The sequence below is a fragment of the Ceratotherium simum genome, chromosome 22, assembly GCF_057802395.1.
Source record: "Ceratotherium simum simum isolate JZ-2026a chromosome 22, ASM5780239v1, whole genome shotgun sequence".
NCBI lineage: Eukaryota > Metazoa > Chordata > Mammalia > Perissodactyla > Rhinocerotidae > Ceratotherium > Ceratotherium simum.
Window position 1 is genome coordinate 10,699,706 of NC_141921.1, and position 19,144 is coordinate 10,718,849.

General features: G+C 50.1%; 1 protein-coding gene across 1 annotated transcript in view; it reads left to right on the forward strand.

Moving 5' to 3' along the window:
* Window positions 1-12,484: 12,484 nt before the first annotated feature.
* Window positions 12,485-19,144, forward strand: part of TRABD2B (TraB domain containing 2B) — a 222,337-nt gene continuing 215,677 nt past the window's right edge. The window contains exons 1-2 of the mRNA XM_004438521.3: window positions 12,485-13,119; window positions 15,191-15,751. Of these exons, the coding sequence (XP_004438578.2) occupies window positions 13,018-13,119; window positions 15,191-15,751 (663 nt within the window). The 5' untranslated portion in view covers window positions 12,485-13,017. The remainder of the gene's footprint in view (window positions 13,120-15,190; window positions 15,752-19,144) is intronic.

A 19,144-nucleotide genomic window follows, 5' to 3' on the forward strand; every position in this document is an offset into this window, starting at 1 on the left:
CAACACATTTCTAAATAAACCATGGGTCAAAGAAGAAATCACAAGGGAAGTTACAAATTTAGTTGAATGAAAATGAAAACACAACATACCAAAATTTGTGAAAGCAAAAATATATCGAATTATATGCTTATATTAGAAAAAAAAAGTTTTAAAATCAATGACCTGAGCTTACCTCTTATCAAATGAGAACAAGAAGGGAAAACTAAAACCAAAATAAGCAGAAAAGAAAGGGAATCACAAAAATAAGAACAGAAAACAAGGAAATAGAAAACAGAGCAACTATGGAGAACACCAATAAAACCTAAAGCTGGTTATTTGAGAAGATCAATAAAATTGCTAAATGTCGAACTAGACTGATCAGGAAAAAAAGGAAGACTCAAATTACTAATAACAAGAATGAGAGAAGGGATATCATTACATATTCACATGATCATCTCAACAGATACAGAAAATGCAAGGTTGTAGGAACAAGAACAATACACAAAATTCAATTGTGTTTTATATTCTTGCAATGAACAGTCATAAGTTGAAATTTTTTAAATGCTATTTATAAAAACATCAAAAATTATGAAATAAGGAAAAATTTCACAAAAAATGTGTAGGTATATACATTGCAAACCTCAAAATATGGCTGAGAGAAGTTATAGAAAATCTAAAGAGAGATAAACCATGTTTACGGATCATAATATAATATTATTAAGATGTAAATTCTCCCCTGATTGATCTAGAGATTCATATCAATTTCAATCAAAATCTGAGGAGGTGTTTTTGCAAAAATTGACACTGATTCTAAACTTTGTATGAAAATGTGAATGATTGAAGATAGCCAAACAAATTTGAAAATGAAGAACAAAGATGGAAGACTTACACTACCTCATTTCATGACTAAGTATAAAGCGATAGTTATAAAGACAGTCTGGTGTTGCTGTAAACACAGATATGTATATCAAAGGAACAGAATAGGGAGTCCAAAATAGGCCCACACATAAATAACCAATTGATTTTTGATGAAGATGCCAAGGCAATTCAATTCAGAAAAGATCATCTTTTCAACAAATAGTGCTGGGAAATGGAATCCATTTCCAAAAAGAGAAAAAAGAAAGAAGAAGCCCTTAATCCCTACCTCACACCTCATACAAAATTCAACTAAAAATGGATCACTGGCCTAAGTGTGTAACTGAAAAACTATAAAACTCCTAGAAGAAAACAAAAGAGAGAAAGTCTTAGTGACCTTGGGTTAGGCCAAGATTTCTTAAATAGGACACAAAAAGCAAAAATTACAAAACACAAAAATTGATAAACTGGATTTCTTCAAAATTAAAACATTTGCTCTTCAAAAGACACTGTTAAGAAAATGACAATACAAGCCATATACTGGGAGAAAATATTTGCAAAACTATTTTTGACAAAAGACTCATAAACAGAATATTGAGAGAACTATCACAACTCAGTAAAATGCCAAACAGTGCAGTACAAATGAGCAAAAGATTTGAACAAAGGTTTCACTAAAGGAGATACAAGAATGTCAAATAATAGGGCTGGCCCCGTGGCTTAGCGGTTAAGTGAGTGCACTCCACTGCCGGCGGCCCGGGTTCAGATCCCGGGCGCGCACCGATGCACCGCTTCTCCGGCCATGCTGAGGCCACGTCCCACATACAGCAACTAGAAGGATGTGCAGCTATGACGTACAACTATCTACTGGGCTTTGGGGGAAAAAAAATAAACTAAAAACAAAAATTATAAAAAAAAAAAAAAAAGAATGTCAAATAAGCACATGAAAAGACGCTTAACATCACTGGTCATAAAAGAAATGCAAATTAAAACCACAATGAGAGACCACTTCACATCCACAAGGATGGCTGTAAGTACAAAACTGGACAAGACCAAGTGATGACGAGGAGGCGGAACAACTGGAACTCACAGCTCTCACACATGGCTAAATGCCCGACACAGAGTAAGTGCTCCAATATACTATCAATTAGTCATAGCAGCCAGCAGTGGCAGGTATTATGAATATGAGCTACACACAATGTCAAATGAAACCACTGACACCGTCTCTACCCTCATGAAGCTTCTGCCTAACCACACTCTTTCCCTGGATATGTGACAATCCTTTGAACTCACTCTCTTAAGAACTCATGTTTTCCTAGTCCTGAGCTAATCCTTTATGTTACAGCTAGAAATAGAGATTACTCCCACTACAGCACGTCTGGAAAGTCTTGAGGAAAAAGGTTCTAAAACTGTGAGGCAACAGTTGACATTGAATTGGCTAGACCGTGAGCATGAGCTGCTGATTTAAGAAAGGAAGAAAGGGATGGGACTGCTAAACACTCTGGGTAGATGGAGAAAAAGCTCGGAAGTGAAAAATTCGACTCAGCGGGGGAGCTTCCGCCCCTTTAGAGGCTGACTGGATTCCAAAGCCCTGCTTCCACATAGAGGCAGCCATGACGTAGTGAAAGAACATGATCTGGTCAGAGAAAAGCTTAGTAGCTGTAAGATCCTAAACAAATCGCTTCATCTCTCTTAGTCTCCAATCCCCAGGGCACATAGATGTTGGATGAATGAGTCAGGGAATCAATGAATCAAAGAGCTCTAGAATGTTGGTACCATTTCTAGACACAAGAAATTTTAAAAGGATGATCTGGAGAATGCAAAGAAGCAAAACCTTTTATATAAGGAATGAAAGAAAGCACAATAAGACACAAGATAGCTCTGTCCCTGCAAATTTATGAATAGCTGCCACGAAGAAAATGAAGACTCGCTCCACGTGACCCAAGGGTGGCAACCAGCGACCAGTAGGTATAAGGTACAGGTAGGCAGATGCAGGCTCAGCATATAGAAGTTCCTAAATGTTGAGTTGCTTAAAAACAGAGTTGGCTACCTCAGAAGGTAGTGAGCTTCAGGTCACTAAATGTCATAAGCAGCATCCCCATAAGATTGATGAAAAGGGGCTTCAAACATAAATTATAAGAAGCAGAGAATCCAGCGCAAATTCTGAATTGAGAAAAATGGAAGTTTGAATTTGGAGAAGATGAGTCTGAGAGGAACGCAGGGCATTCAAACGGAGGAGAGACCGGGCTGGAGATCCAGATTGGAAAGTCATCAAGAAAATGTCAATAGCTGAAGACATAAAGTCAATGAATCCCCCAGTGCTGGATTCACTTAAGGGCAAACCAAGGTGCCACTGTGCCACAGACCCTCCACGACTTCTTCCATCAGGCACCCATGTTCAGATAACTCGTGCTCTTTCATAACTTTTTAGAAGAGCATGAAAGTCTTTATCCTAGGAGAAGAGATACTTTTGAGGCCTCGTCTTATTAATAGTATTATTAATAACGATCACAAAGGTAATATTCATGGTCCTTTACGATACACAATGTGTTTTCACATGCATCAACCTCCTTGATCCCCACAACAAACCTGTGAGCTATGCATTACTGCTGTTCTCACTTCACAGAGAGGAAATTGAGGTCTAGGGGAGCTGAGCTGGAAGTGGTGAAGGCTTCTCTTATACAGCATATATTTTACAGTTATAAACTCTTAATCACCATATAAACGCATAAAACTGTTGCACAGATCACATCGGCCTTGCAAGGGCTCATATAAAAGGAAAAAGCTGAAGAGTGCTCAGCATTCCTGGATTTAGCTGAACCACCAATAACCCCACTTAACCCACCCACACTTCACTTAGCTCTGCTTGAGTCCTTACTGACAATCTCAGTAATTTCTTCATCCTTTCTCAGCCTGAGCCTCTCATTCTAAAGAATTCCAAATTTTGGTCCATGCTGATAGCCCATTTTGATAGGTCCTGTTCTTGGCTCTTTCATTTTAAGATGCTCCCCACAAATGGTTCTACTCATAACAACCCCTTCTTCTGACAGGTCCTGGGAACTCCCCTTCTTGATCATGTCTTGAAGGCAGCCCTCATCTATTGACTGATCCTAGTGCTGCTGAACCTCACTTGGCTTTAAGTTTTCTTTTGAGCTCTAGAGTTGGGTTATATTGAGTCACCCATGGTCTTTCCCAGGGTCTCCCTTATGAACAATGGGAGATGGTTGGAAAGGCTTAGATATCCAGTCTATGGGGCAGAGATGAGTCTGGATCAGTGGTCCAGGATTAAGGCTCAGTCTGGATCAGTGGTCAAGGCTAGGGGTTGACCAGTGGCCCAGGTCAGGGCACTGATGTTTCTCTCAGAGAAAGTAGAAATAATTATTACAGAACAGCTTTATCAATGTCCTACGTCCTTCACATACTTGTTGCCTTCCCTCCCGTAATAACAGATGAAATCAGTCCCTCCGTTGTCTCTGGATCTCAAGCCTCCCGCTTTCCCTAGGACTTCTCCAGTGAATCCCTCTCTCTGGGATCATAAGTTCCTTCCTCTCTGCTGGATCCCCCACATCAGCTACTAATGTGCTGTATGACCCACGGTTTAAAAAGACTCTCCACTGACCCCATTCCTTTCATCTTCCCCACAAAACTTTGAAGAAGAGTTGCCCGAACTGGCTGTCTCCACTTCCTCTCCTCCCTCTGTTCTCAACCCACAGCATTTGAGCTTCCATCCCCAACAGTCCACTGAAACGGCTCCTGTCAAACTTCTGTGGTCAAATCTGATGGTCACTTCCCTGGTTTATTTTATTGGATACCTTGAAACTTCTCTCTTCTGGTTTTTCTCCTACTTTTGTCGCTTTTGAAGGATGCTTCTCTCTCCAACTTGAAATGATGAGGTTGCCTGTGCTTAGACCTAAGCTTTCTTCTATTCTCTCTCTCTTTCAGCTAGGCCCTTGGCTCTAAATATCCTCTCTATGCGATGGAGCCCAAATTTATCCTTCCAGCCCTGAGCTGCCCTGAGCCCCAGGCTCATTTGTTAAGCTCTTCCCTTAACACCTCCACTTGCACCCTAGTGGGCAGCTCATATGTAACATGACCTAAAGCTGGACTCTTGATGCCTCCCCTCCACTCCCTCAAAACTCTGCTGCTTCCTCAGCCTTCTCTGTCTTGGTGAAGGGAACCAGCTGCTCAAGAAAAAAACCTCAGAATTATCCTTGATTTCCCTCTCCCCCCTCACCTACATCATATCTGCCACAAAACGCTCATTACTGGCTCTAACTCTGTATAAACCAAATCTGCTCACTTTCCTCCAGTTTCATCATAACCACCCCGGATGGAGCCACCACCATCCTCGCCCCAACTACTGTCTTACTGCCCTCACTGGGCTCCTGGAATTCCTCACCTGCCACCTCACCGACCTCCACACCAAAGTCTGAACCATCTTTTAAAAATATAAATCAGATCACGTTACTCCTCTTTAAAACCCTCCTATAGCTTCTCAGTAAAGCTGGAATTCCAACTCCTTACTTTGACCTACAAAATCTTACTTCACGTGGCCCCTCCCATCTCTTTAACAGGATCTCTTAGAATTTTCTCCCTTGTGCCCTACGTGTCCATCCTGCTTTGCTGGACTTCTCTGTTTTCTGAACATGCCAAGGTGTTCACACCAACTCCCTTGGAGCTTTGCCCAGGCTGGTCCCTCTCCTGCGAATGTTCATCCCCCAGACCTTCTCCTGGCAGATTCCTTCTCATCTTTCACCAGACACTCTCTATCACTTCCATTATCTCCATTGGTACTGGTGGCTTCTTTATTACTTTTCTTCATGAACTAGAAAGTCAGGTCTATGTGAGCAAAGACCTCATTACCTATCTTGCTCACCAATTTGTTAGCACCAAGCATTGGTCAGACTCTCAATACATACGTGTTGCATTCGTGAGTGAATGACTCCTCTCACCCTCTTCATAGAAGTCACCATCACCATCATGCACCAGGCACTGAAGCAGACACTTGCTATGTGTGCACGAGCTCCATCTAGCACGTGGCAGGTTCTGGGGCCACACTGTCTTGGCTCAAACCCTGGCTCCACCACTGACTGGCTATGTGACTTTGGGCAAGTTTTGGGGACTTGGTTTCCTCATCTATAAAATGAGGATAATAATAGTACCTTCCTCATCGATTTACTATGAACAGCAACGAGGTAACACATTTAAACGAAGTGATGAACAGCACACAGTAAGTGTTCAATAAAGGTTAGTGATGATTATATCCTCGAAACAACAATCCTATAAGCCAGGATTTCTCAATCTCAGTACAGTTCGTATTTCGGGTGGGATAATTCTTAGTTGTGGGAACTGTCCTATGCATTGTGGGATGTTTAACAGCATCCTCACCTCTACCTTCTACATGCTGGTAGCACCGTCCAGTTGATGATCAAAAATGTCTCTAGATATTGCCAAATGTCCCTGTGGGGGCAGGAAGGACAAAACCATTTGCTATAAAGCATATACTTTTACTCCTATTGACAGACATGAAATTGGAAGTTCACAGAGTTTAAATAAGTTGCCCAAGGTCTTAGGGCTACAGAGTCGGGGAGCAAGGATTCCATCTCCTGTCTTCCCGATCCCACGGCACATGCCCTTTCCTCCACGGTTCGCTGTGCTAGAGGCCCAAGCCCCCCTCCCCTCACCCTGGTTGGCTCGCACGCTTACAGATTTGTGCTAATTACACAGCAGTGTAAAACGTTATATGTGGTTTGTTATTTTATATCCAGGAACATGGTCCGCAGCCTTCATTACATAAAGCAGCTGTGTGTATACTCGGGGTCTAAGTGCTAGTTAGTGGTCAGCTCGATGGGGTATTTCGTTTCAAGCATCACATTTCTTCTTTCCCTTTCCATCCTTCTATAGAATCCTAAAGAGAGGAATGGAGCCTGGCACAGCTGGGGCTAAAGTGAAAGGCAAAAGTCTCCTAAGTGACAATCCTCCCACTGTCCTAATCAGACTGGGAGAGACAGCCCAGGATGTGCCATAGGCGGCGCAAATGTGTCCCCCAGTGATTGCATGCATGTGCATGTATGCGTGTGTGGGTGTGTGTTTGTGTGTTTGTGTTTGTTCTCAAGCCACAGCCAGTCTGGCGTGTGCTACCTGCACTACTTTCCCATTCATGTCTTAAGGGAAGCAAGTGGTTTACTAGAAAGATGTAGACAGTCCAGCCTTCTAATTAGCAGCTGTATGACTTAAATATGCCATGTGTCCCCTCTGAGACTCAGTTTCCTCTTCTTTAAAATGGGGGTAAAAATATCTGTCTCACAGTGGCACTGAGATCCTTTCAATAAAGGTCTTGCTCAGAATTGGTCCATGACAACTCCCAGCCGCTTTCTTTCCTTCACTTGCCAACACCCCTGACCACGCCACCCCAGCCCCACTCCAGCCCACTCTCAATGTCACCCCTCTTCTCCAGCGGGAATGTTCTATTCCCGGGCCCACCTCTGTCCCGTTGCTTTCCTCATTCTCCTTACCTGGGATGCAAGCCAGGGTCTTTTGTCTATTTAAATCCTACTTTTCCCTCACAGCCTAATCCAATTCCCACCTCTCGGAAGATGTCCTCGATACTCCGACTCGCACTGACTTCCCCTGGACTTTTATAACACTCTGTCGCTCACTGGCACTTAAGTGCGTTTTAACTAGTCTCCTGAATATTTTTTGTCTTGTTCAAAAATTCCAAGTAGCCAGAGGTCAGGACTATATTCCTTCATGCCTAGCACTCTACAGTACACATGGGGCCCCAACAGGTACTTGTGAGTTGGAGGCAGTGCATATCATTGTTATATTGTTGATGGCTGCACAAATCAGGCTGCGAACATATCTCATCTGGAACCTGACATGTTAGCTACCCTCAACCTGCAATTTATGCAGAGCAAGCTGAGCTTACATCCTCTGAACGGCAAGAGGAAGGGCTTTCCAAGACCATGCACGGCCCTTCCTGGTGCAGTCTTATTTCTGAGCCTCCCCAATGTTCTCACATTCTAGCTCTCCCCCATCATTGTCTACAGTCCCCTCCCACATGCCAAACACACTTCCACACCGTTGCACATGCTGACTCCACTCTCTGAAATGACCTTCCTTTCCTCACCCTCCCTGTCCAAATTCTGCTCATCCTTACAGATCAACTCAAATATCACCTTCTTGGCAAAGACCTTTGTTGATCTCTTCTCTCCTAAGTCTGACTTTCTTCTCTCCTAAGGTTGCTCCTCCCCTCTTCCCTCTATTTGTTTCTTTTCCCTCACTGGGTTGCAAGCTCCCTGAGGACAAAACCCTGGGCTGATTTCTTTGTGCCCTCTACTCTTCCCCTGGGCTGGACCATAGTAGAGGTTTTTGTTTTGCATGAATGCCATCTTGTATAGCAATTCGCATCCTTTATTGCATTTCTATAATTGTGTGTTTATTTCCCCATCCTGTGAGAGAATGCCCTTCTCTGAATCATTTCAGCGTCTACCTTTTTTCTGGTTCTTTCCATCATTCTAGACTGTCTTAAGCACTGCTGACCTCTGCATGGTCCTAGAATCCTCTTCCCTTCTCTCTCACCCCTCAAGGCAATCACATCCTTCCATCATCAAGGAATAGCTTCCAACCAATTCAGGCTGGGGAGGAACCATTGGGCACAACTGGGGTGGGAGTTGCAGCTGGAAGTCAGGCCAGGCCAGGTCCATTTGAAAACACCAGCACGGCCAATGGCCCAGGCAATGGCTAGCTTGTCCTTTGGGTCGGCAGAACAGGTGAGCCCCTCATCTGCCTCCCCAAGAGACGCCCTTTGGCAGGACCCAGGGCTCCTGGATATGCTCAAGAGGCAAACTTCATTGGTTTAGTTACAAGCTACAAGGCTTCTGTTCCTGCCCTGGCTGTTACAGCCCACAGAGTCCTGGTACCCAACTGATTGAACAAATTAATTAAAATCCAATAAAAGGAAAGTATACTGGATGTGTCCCAGGAGAGGAGGTGGTCGTCTGAGTCCACTGCCTGCATTCTGAGCCCTGTGCCCCTTCCCGTCCTGCCCAAAGGCCCTGGGGCAGGCGGTGGCCGTGGAACTCTAGTGCTGAGTACAGAAGACCCTTACCAGTTACCTGCTCCATGAGCTTGTTCACACTGATGATAGGGACACTGAATTCCAGCGAGGACAGTGAACCACCCAAAGTACCAGGGAGACACTTGCAGAAGCACAATGAATCTCTGGGGCCTCAGCGATGCTCATCCGGGGCTCCTCTCACTACACGAGGTGGGAGAAAAAGCCGTTTGAAAACACTAAGACCCTTGTTTTTGGGGAGCATTCTCTCTTGAGGCCCAAGTTGCTTGTTCTTTTCTTTTTGGCAATAACTTTATGGAAATATAATTCACATACTATAAGATTCACCCATTTAAAGTGTACAATTCAATGGTTTTTAATATATTCACAGAGTTGTGCAGTCATCACCACAATTTTAGAATATTTTCATTACTCCCCAAAGAAACCCAGCACCCTTTAGCTATGTTCCCCCAGTCTCCCCCTTCCTCTTAGCTGTAAGGAAACACTAATCTACTCTCTGCCTCTATATATTTGCTGATTCTGGACATTTCATATAAATAGAATCATATTACATGTGTCCTTTTGTGACTGACTTCTCTTATTTAGCATAATGTTTTTGAGATCGATCCATATTTAGCATGCATCAGTACTCCTTTCCTTTTTTATGGCCAAAGAATATTCATTGTACGTACCACATATCATATGTATATATCACATTTTGTATATCCATCTGTTGATGAACATTTGGATTATTTTTTCCTTTTAGCTATTTTGAATAATGCTACTATCAATATTTGCATACAAGTTTTTGTGTGGACATATGTTTTCAATTCTCTTGGGTGGAAAAACCTGTTTGTTCTTGCATCTCATTAACAATATCAGTAATAGTACCAGTGGGGATCCTGAAGCGTTATTGCACACATTCACTCAGAAAAATAGCGAGGATGGGAAACTGGACGAAGAAAGAGAGGCACACAGGGCCAGCCCAGTGGCATAGTGGTTAAGTTTGCACACTCCGCTTCGGCGGCCTAGGGTTCATTGGTTCGGATCCTCGGCATAGACCTATACACCACTAATCAAGCCACGCTGCGGCCGCGTCCCACATACAAAATAGAGGAAGATTGGCAACAGATATTAGCTCAGGGCCAATCTTCCTCACCAAAAAAAAAAAAAAAAAGACAGAGGTTAATTATTTTGGCTCTTGTCACACAGCCACAGGATAAGGCCATGGAAGAGGAAATCATAACTGACACTCATGACAATTAGCCAACAAAACTTTTATAATTTTAGGGAAAACACCCTAGAATATTTAAAATATCACATACGCATATTGACATATACCATCACTTTAATTATATGAGTCACTTTTTATCTTGATCAGATCCTTTCTTATCTACTCTCTGCTTTGTGTCTTCTAATTCCCTGGAAGACCATCACACTCCCTCTCTGCGGAATTAATTCTCCTCCCACCGTCTCGCCTCACCCTTACCAAGCCGAGTGGTGGCTGTGTAGGGTTTTGGAGCTGCGGTGAGTGGAGGCTCTTTAAAAGACTTCTCTGTTGTCACAGCTGCAGTTCTCAGAGCTCTGTGTGTGGGAAACATGGAGCCACACTGTTCTCTCACAGCATCCGGGCACTCTGGCCTGCTGTGCGTCTGTCACTAGATGTGTGCATGGCTAAGACTGAAGCTGCTCGGGACACCTAGTAGGCTGGACCATACGAAATTGCCAACATTTATTCGTTTTGGATCCTCAAACATGGCAATCTCATGTGGTTCAACTTGCCAGTCCCTGGTGTCCCCCTCCTTTCCGTGTTTCTCCCAAAAGCCTGGGTCTCATGCCCTGGAAGCCTTTCTGCCCCTCCAGCCCAGCTGGTCTTCCTCTCCCAACCTTCTAGAGTGGCTGTTCTCCAGCCGCACAGTCTTGCGCCGTAGGCATGAGTGGGAGAGCACTGGGCTGGGTCAGGAAGACCTCTCCACTCACCGCCCGTCTCCCCACTTGTCTCCCTTCCTCCACCCTGCCCCCTCCCATCCATGCCTCCTAAAGGCACAGATCTGCCCAGCCACCCTCTACTTCAAATCTGGCAATGACTCCCCGTCATCTAGTACAGAAAAGTACACACTCTCCAACCTGGCCAGGAGACACAACATCTGCTCCTGCGGCCGCCTGTTGCCCCAGCCACGCCTAACTGCTTGTGGTGCCTGCAGGCACCCGCGCTCTCCCACCTCTGCGCCTTGGCACCTGCTCTTCTTCCACCTGGAGGAATTCATGCACCTCCTTCACTCAGCTCCCTGTGACTTATCCTTCAAGACCACTCCCAGGACTCTTCCCTGAGCCTGCTGGCTCCGTTAGGAGCCCTTCCTCTCTGTTGCCACGTCTCTGTGCTTCTGTCTCTCCGGGCACTCACCTGTATTTTAATCACCCCCTTGCATGTCTGTCCCTATCTGTCTCCCTCTCTAGGCTGTGGGCTCCTGACACTTCTACCCAATTCACACTTCAGCCTCCATTGTCAGGACAGGAAGAGTCAGTGAACACCTGTTTAACAGAACTAAGCAGTGGTGCTTGTGACTCAGTTTCCCCATTTGCTAGAAATGGTCCAGAAGCTTGGGCCTTGCCCCTTGGCCTTCCCTAAGTTTCATTTGCCTCTCAGGAACAGAAGGAGGCTGGTTTTAAGGACTCTTTTAATTCTTATGGTCTAAGGAACTGAGATATGAATCCTTACCCTCCCAGAGCCCCTCCCAGAGATCCTATGTGGGTCCAAGGACACTGATGGCAGGGGATTGTTTAAATGGAAGAAAAAGGAAGATTATTTTGTTGTTTTGTTTTAATTCAACCGGTGTTGGCAGAGCACCTACTAAGGGCCTGCCAGAGTTAGGAACAGCGCGCAACACAAAGTTGTCAATACCAGCTTCCCTGTATTCTTTTGGGTGCTGTCTTCCCGGCCAGTCTGGGAGTGCCTGCCCACTCCTGACCCTCTCGCCGTTCACTCTCGCAAGGACTTGCGCATCAGATGCATTGGGCGAGGTTGGTCCTTGTCCCCAAATCTGTCGCTGCCCTGCCAGTTCGCGTCCACCGCAGAGCGGACAGAGGTTGGGCGAGCGGGGCCTCGGCCAGGGCGCCCTCTGGCGGCCCCGCGCGGAAGCTGCGGCCTGGCGGGGAGCTGGCCAGGGGAAGGGGGAGGGAGGGAGGAGGAGGAGGAGGAGGAGGCGCGGGCAGGGGAGGAGAGGAAAAAGTTGCGCTGGGAAGTTTGGAAAGTTGGGAAGTGGCTGCTGCGGGCTTCGCCTCCCTCCGCGCGCGTGTGTGAGGGAGCGAGCGAGGGAGCGAGAGAGGAGCGAGCGCCTGCCATGCCCATCAGACCCCGCCTCGCCGCGCCCGGGCGCGGAGCTCGCCCCGACTCCCTGCGGCCCGGCCCGGCCCGGTGCGGCCCGGCGCGGCCCCGGCCCCCGGCCCCCGCCCCCGCGCCGGGTCCTCCCTCCCCACCTCGGCGGCCCCAGCCCCCCGCCCGGCCCGGCTCCGCGCCGCTCTCCCGCCCTCCTCTCTCCCTCCCTCCTGGCCGCCGAGCAGCATGGCGGAGCCCGGGCAGCGGCCGCGCGGCCGCCCGCCGCCCCTCTGAGCCCGGCTCAGGGGCAGCCGGGGGCCCCAGACCCGACCCCCGCCCCCGCCGCGCCCGCCGCCGCACTTGTCCCACTGCGCGCCCCCTGGAGCGCCGCGCCCCCCTGGGACCCTTGCGCGCCCCAGGTCCCCAGCATAACCTCGGGATCCCCGTGCGCCCCGGAATCCCGGTACTGCCCCAGGAACCCCGCGCGCCCCTGGACCGAGACGCAGCTCCGGGACCTCCGCGCGCCCCGGGACCCCCGCGCACTCTCAGAACCCCGGGGCTCGGCCAACGGAGCTGCGCGCCCTGGTGAGGGGGCCCCGCCCCAGAGGGTCCCCTTCTTCCAACAGGCGGAGCCCCGCCCCAGAGGGACCCCCAGGTTCGGCAGGGACATCCAGCCACGCCCCACAGGGCTCCCAGCATCCCGCGGCTGGAGCCCCGCGCTCCAGAGGAACCTCCGTGCTCAGCTGGGGACTCCCCGCCCCGGGGAGGGGGCGCCGCCCAGGAGGGTCCCCCGCGCCCCGCGGGCCCCGGCAGGATGCACGCCGCCCTGGCGGGGCCGCTGCTCGCCGCCTTCCTCGCCACCGCCCGCGCCCGCCCGCAGCCCCCGGACGGAGGACAGTGCCGGCCGCCCGGATCGGTGAGCGAGCGCCTGCCCGGCCCCTCTCCCGGCCGCCCGGGCACTCCAGCCCCCTGGGGACGGTGGTTTTGGGTCCTGCCTTCCGCACCCACCTCAGCCCGCTCGCTCCACCTCCGCCCGCCGGGCGCTCCTCGGGCGCCCTTCCCGGCTTCTGCCGCCTGGGTCCAGCTCCGCGCCGGGAGCCGAGGTGGGGCGCCCGCTCTGCCGCTTCTTCCCCACACGCCGGCCGACGCTCTCGGGCTCCCCTCGACTTTCCGTCCTGCCTGGACGTTTCCCCTCTGTGCCCCCTTGGACTCACTTCTTTCTTACTTTTGTCCTGTCTTCACCCTTCTGCTTCTCTCTGTCCGCTTCTGACTGTCTCTACGGTTCCTTGCCCTTCTCTTCTCTGGCTTCCCTCGGACCCGTCCTCGTTTGCACACTCTGCCCGCTCGCAGGCGTCCCTCGCCCCTGCCCTCCCCCTCTGACCTACGGCACACTTTCTCCCCGATGCTGGTCCCCACTTCTCTCTTCTTCTCCAGCCCGGGCCCCAGCACCCACTCTCCCAAGCGCCCCCGTTTCACGAAAAGGGGGAAGATTCCAGAGGAGACGAAAAGGAAATGCCAGGACTTGCTGGCCTAGCAGTTCCTCGGGGTTGAGTATTCACTGGTTCTCCTCATTTTCCTTCCAAACCAAGGAATCCCTTGAATTCCCTCAGTATCCCTCCCTCCAAGTGTAAATTAATGCATTGAAAATAACCCCGCATTGGAGGCCAGGGGAGCAGGAAACGGCATTGTGGGGTCCTCCCTCGCTGCCCAGCCAGCAGGGCAAGGTGCACCTCCGGAATCTTGACTTGTGCGGAAACAGAGAGCTCGGCCGCTGGGCGCTGGGAATGAGTCGGTCTCCAGTAGGCTGCGGTGCACGGTTTTTGGCTGTTAGTAAAGTGAGGTGCTGTTTCCTCCACCCAGCCCGACACATACTTTTCATTCGTGCTAGAATCAAGCAGAAAAAGTCTGAGTTGACCTAAAGTTTGCAGATGGTCAGTGGCCAGTCTGGGGGTTTTTCTGGATGGAAGACAACTTTGCCTGAGAGAAATGACAGTCCCTTTCTCCTGCCCCTTAACTCCTGGCCCTAAACGGACCTGGAGAAATGACCTGTCTCCGTGCCCCTCCTTCACCCCTACGCTCACAGCTCACACCACCTCCTCAGAGCTGAGGTCGTAGAAAAGATGAAGAGGACTGGGGTTGGAGACCAGGTAAGCCTTTTTAGGGGAGGAGTCTGGAAAGCACCCAGAATATGTACATTTCTTGGGACTAATTCTGTGGAATCTTCCCCTCCCAAACCAGGGCCTGGAGACTTCTCTTAGCCTGCAGGTTTTAAAGCACTTTCTCATCTGTGGTGTCAGCTGGTGGAGCAGAGGAGCTGACACCCCAGACTTGCCCTCCAGAAAGAAAACCGCACCCCCCTGATGAATGGGAAGTTGCTGTTTCCATAGGTGTGCTGTTTCTAATAGGTGTTCTGCTTTCAGACTGCTCTTGGCACATATCTTCTAATGGATGCGTTTAAAAGTTATATGACTTCCTCCCTTCTTGCCAGAGCAGGACTCTCGGTCCCGCTCCCCCACCCTCCCCGTGAAACACCAGTGAAACACCACCAGTGCAGGTTTGGCTTGGCCGGGTGTGAATATTCTCAGGTAGCATGGCACTCCTTGGCGCTCACGGCGAAAACCGATCGTAAGGAGAGCTTCCTTCACTGCCTCCTTCCTCTGTGCCTGGCTCTGCTCTTTGGGCTGATGTACACACATTGTGTCTTTTCATCCTCCCAACAACCCGACGTAGTGGCTCTCACCCCCCATTGTGCAGATGAGGAAACTGAGTCTGTGGAAGTGAAACAATGTGCTTAAGATCATACAGCGAAGACAGGGCAAAGCCAGGATTTGAAAGTGGGTCTTTCAGCTTCCAAAGCCCTTGCTCTTTGCAGTGGCCCCATGTAGGTCTCTGCCTTCCGTCCCACCTCCACCTGCCCTCTCTGTGCTAACCCTGGTTTACTCTGCTGCCTTCAGCCTCACCGCCTTCCTTCTCTTCTCCCCCTGCAGCAGAGGGACCTGAACTCCTTCCTGTGGACCATTCGGCGCGAACCCCCGGCCTACCTGTTTGGCACCATCCACGTCCCTTACACCCGGGTCTGGGACTTCATCCCAGATAACTCCAAGGCGGCCTTCCAGGCCAGCGCCCGCGTCTACTTCGAGCTGGACCTGACGGACCCCTACACCATCTCGGCACTGGCCAGCTGCCAGCTGCTGCCACACGGGGAGAACCTGCAGGACGTGCTGCCTCGCGAGCTCTACTGGCGCCTGAAGCGCCACCTGGACTATGTGAAGCTGATGATGCCCTCGTGGATGACGCCCGCACAGCGGGGCAAGGGGCTCTACGCCGACTACCTGTTCAACGCCATCGCCGGCAACTGGGAGCGCAAGAGGCCCGTGTGGGTGATGCTCATGGTGAACTCACTCACGGAGACTGATGTGCGCTCCCGAGGCGTGCCCGTGCTGGACCTCTACCTGGCCCAGCAGGCCGAGAAGATGAGGAAGAGCACCGGGGCTGTGGAGCGGGTGGAGGAGCAGTGCCATCCGCTCAACGGGCTCAACTTCTCCCAGGTAGGCTGGCGGCGCCCTGGCCCCCAGAGCCGGCAGCCCCCGTGCGCCTTTGTCCTTCCTCCTCCGGCAGCCAGGGCCCTGTCCGTCCCCCAAAAGGGAGAGGTCTTTCGGGCTGTGAGGCAGCTCTCTGGCTGCTTTGTGGTGGTTTGAGGGCCAGCTGGTGTGTGCTGGAACTGGGGGTGGGAGTTCGGGTGCTTGCTGCTAGCTCAGTGGTCTTACCTGTTGGGGATGTGTGCTCCCGCCTGCCGTGCTCGCCTGGGCGCATCAGAGGGATGGAAAACAAAAGAGGGAGTTGCAAGTTTGTGGCCGGCTTTCCGAGGCCTTGGGGTCTCAAGAGCAGGAGGCTGTCCGAGGCTGGCATGTGTACGGAAGACGCACAGGGGGAGACGTGGTTCCTGGGGCTGGGGGGCAGGAGAGGTGTGATGGACCTGGTGTCTGGGCAGCCCCGGCTTGCTGTTGGAGGTTAAGAGCTGCCGAATGTCTGGGGCCTTTGCAAAGCTCCAGGCGACCCTCGGGCTGCCTCTCTAGGCTGGGAGAAAGTCAGCAAGGATTGTTTTGGGGTTAATAATTTCAGAGAAATGTGTTCACTTAAAGGTTGACAGTTCTGATTTCTGAACCTCAGGAGTGGGTGCGGGGAGAAGGGAGGAGCTGCGGGGGTTTAAAGTCTGGCTGCCAGAGACCTGATCCAGCAAAATGTCATTAAAAGCCCTGTCTCCGTGGTCAGAGGTCACTCACAACTCACTGGCCCCAAACTCAACTCCGAGGCCCTGGAAACAGTGAGTTCACATCTGTGCCTTGAGAACGGGCTGTCAGTCCGGGATGGGGGCTCCGCGTCAGGGCTGGTGGCTCCCGCAAGGAGGCCCCGAGTGAGGCGTGGTCCCGAGATGTGCTCCTCCATTGAGGAAACGGCCCCATAAATTGGCTGGGCTAGAAGCTCTACCTCTGGGACAAGATCTGCTTGCTGCTCCCGAGATGTTGCAAGCTCTTCACCAGGGAAACAGCGGCAGAAACTGATCCCCCTCCGGAGATCTCTGGCCTTTGTTTTTCCAGGGGAAATGCAATATTGTCCCTGGGGAGGTAAGAAGCCAGACTGATTTGCCGGCCAAATGAAAGGCGGGTTTGTCGGTTCTCCTGCTGGCTCTCCCATAATTGTGGAGTTCTTACCCAGAGGGCCCTGGTGGCAGGAATATTGGGGCGGTTAGTCACGCCCCGCAGGGTTCTGACTATGCCTGACTCCTTCTCCATGGGGGAAAATCCTGTGCATTCTCTGGCCCAGCGCTGATTCCTCTGAACATACCGCTTTCGCCCTCTGCAGTGACTTTTCCCTTGCCAGCCTCGGGAAATGATATTATCTGCACCGAGCTCCCCAGCGCTCACCGCCCATCTCATTTTAGAGGCAGGTTTGCGGGAGGCCTCTCTGTTCACGTCTGGCTTCGACATCTTTTTTAGGCCAGGGAGGTGGGGGATCCACCGTCACTCTCAGCTTCCTCTTTGTGCCAACCACAGAGGAATCCAACAAAGCTGAAGGGAGCTCACAGACCCTCTGGTGAAACGGCCTCTGGCTTTAATCTGTCTCTCTTAAAACAACAAAACTATCTTTCTTTGGGGTCTGGAAACACTGCTGTTCAACCAAATGACGGCTTTGGTAGGTTGAAAACATTTGCTGGGAAGTGTGTGAAGTTTTGTTTTAGGAGAAGTCGAGGACCATTCATCGGCCCTCGAGGAGCGCGCTGACAGTCTCCAAAGCCGGTGTTTGAAGATCAAACAGACTCAAATCTCTGGTTTCAAAAACGCGCCCACCCCGTCACCAGCCTGGGCCCGCTCTTAAAATCATTCTTGGGTCCAGCTCCTTGAGAGGGCTGCAGGAAGCAAGTCCCAAACAAAAGAAAACAGGACTCCTCTTGGTTCCCTAATCTACGCACCCTTCACCACCTGCCAGAGCGTCTGACCCCGCCAATTTGTCCTGTTATCATTTTGGAGGGAGGTGATGAAATTGTTCTTCCTTCCCTGTGGGCAGCCGTGGGCTAACTGGGAAGGGAGGGATTTCAGAGCCAGGGCGAATGGGGTTGTTAGGGACCCCTAACCCCAAAGTCAGAAACACGGCAGCCTTCTCAGTAAAATTGTATGTGCGCGTGCACAGTTTGATATGAACATCTGTGATGCATTATTATACTGAAATATCTGTTAAGTGCATCAGATTTTTATTTTTTCTTTCCTCTCAGCATTACTGTTATTGCAAAATATTTTGGGGGGAGCAATGAGAGAGGAAGGCGGGAAAAAGAAGTCTTAAATGAGAGCGCCTTTTTGTTAAGACCTGGGATTTTAGTTTTAATTTTAGTATTTCTGAAATTTTTACATTTTCTTCTGGGCAGAAATACCACGTTTTTCCTTGCTAAGTGGAGAAAGAAAGCTTACGTGTGGGGATTCCCTGGGCTGGAGGAACCACTGAAAGAGTTTCTTCCACCTTTGCACAGGCTTGGAAGACCTGGCTTATTGGCCCTGGTCTCTGATTTCAATATAAACTGAGGGTGTTAGATCCACCATCACCTGAGTTTGCTGTGTGACCTTGGGCAAGTCAGTTCCCCTCACTGGGCCTTGTTTTTCCTATCTGAAATGAGACACCAGGATTAGGTCATCTTTCAAGCCGCTTCCAGCCCTGACGTTCCATGGGATGGTCATAATCAATTCCATGTGCCACGCACCCTACAGGAGGTTTCACTTGCTTTTCCATTTTGTTGGATTCTCACAACCTGCTCGCTTTCTAAGGTGGGCACTCAGAAAGCCTGGGTGACTCGCCCAAGGTCACGTGGCTAATAAGGAACAGAGCCAGCCGGCCTGACTCTCAGTGAAGGCTGTGCCTTGCTGCCGCTCCATGCTGACTCTCTAGATCTCCCCGTCTGGGTGTTGCATGTCCTGCTGCAATTCCTCCTTCAGTCTTTTCTTCTGTTTCTTTCTCCCCTTTAGCACTGAGGGCTTAGAAATTTTATTTCTTGGAGAATTTATACTTACAGAGAAATGATTGCCTCTGGCTATGGGCCTGGAGCGGGGATGGTGAAGGCAGGTCCTCTGAAGAGTTCCCTGGTGTGTTACAGACAGCTCAGCAGAGTGGGCTGAGAGATAGGAGACTTGCTTCTAGGTTTCTGGCTTGTTTCTAGGTCCCAGGTCTGTCTCTAAAGCCAAAGACTTGTCTATAACTTTGGTGTTCCCACCTGTCAAGTGGGGCAGTAGTGACCAGCCTTTTCCAATGGAGCTGGTTTTGTGAGCACATGGGGAGACACCTGTGGGAGGTTGTTGAGAGGGTACCTAGATGGAGGTCCTGTGCTTGGAAGAGTCCAGGGTGGCTCCAGGACAGGGAGAGAGGAAGGCCGAGTGGGAAGCCGCATCTCTGCCCTC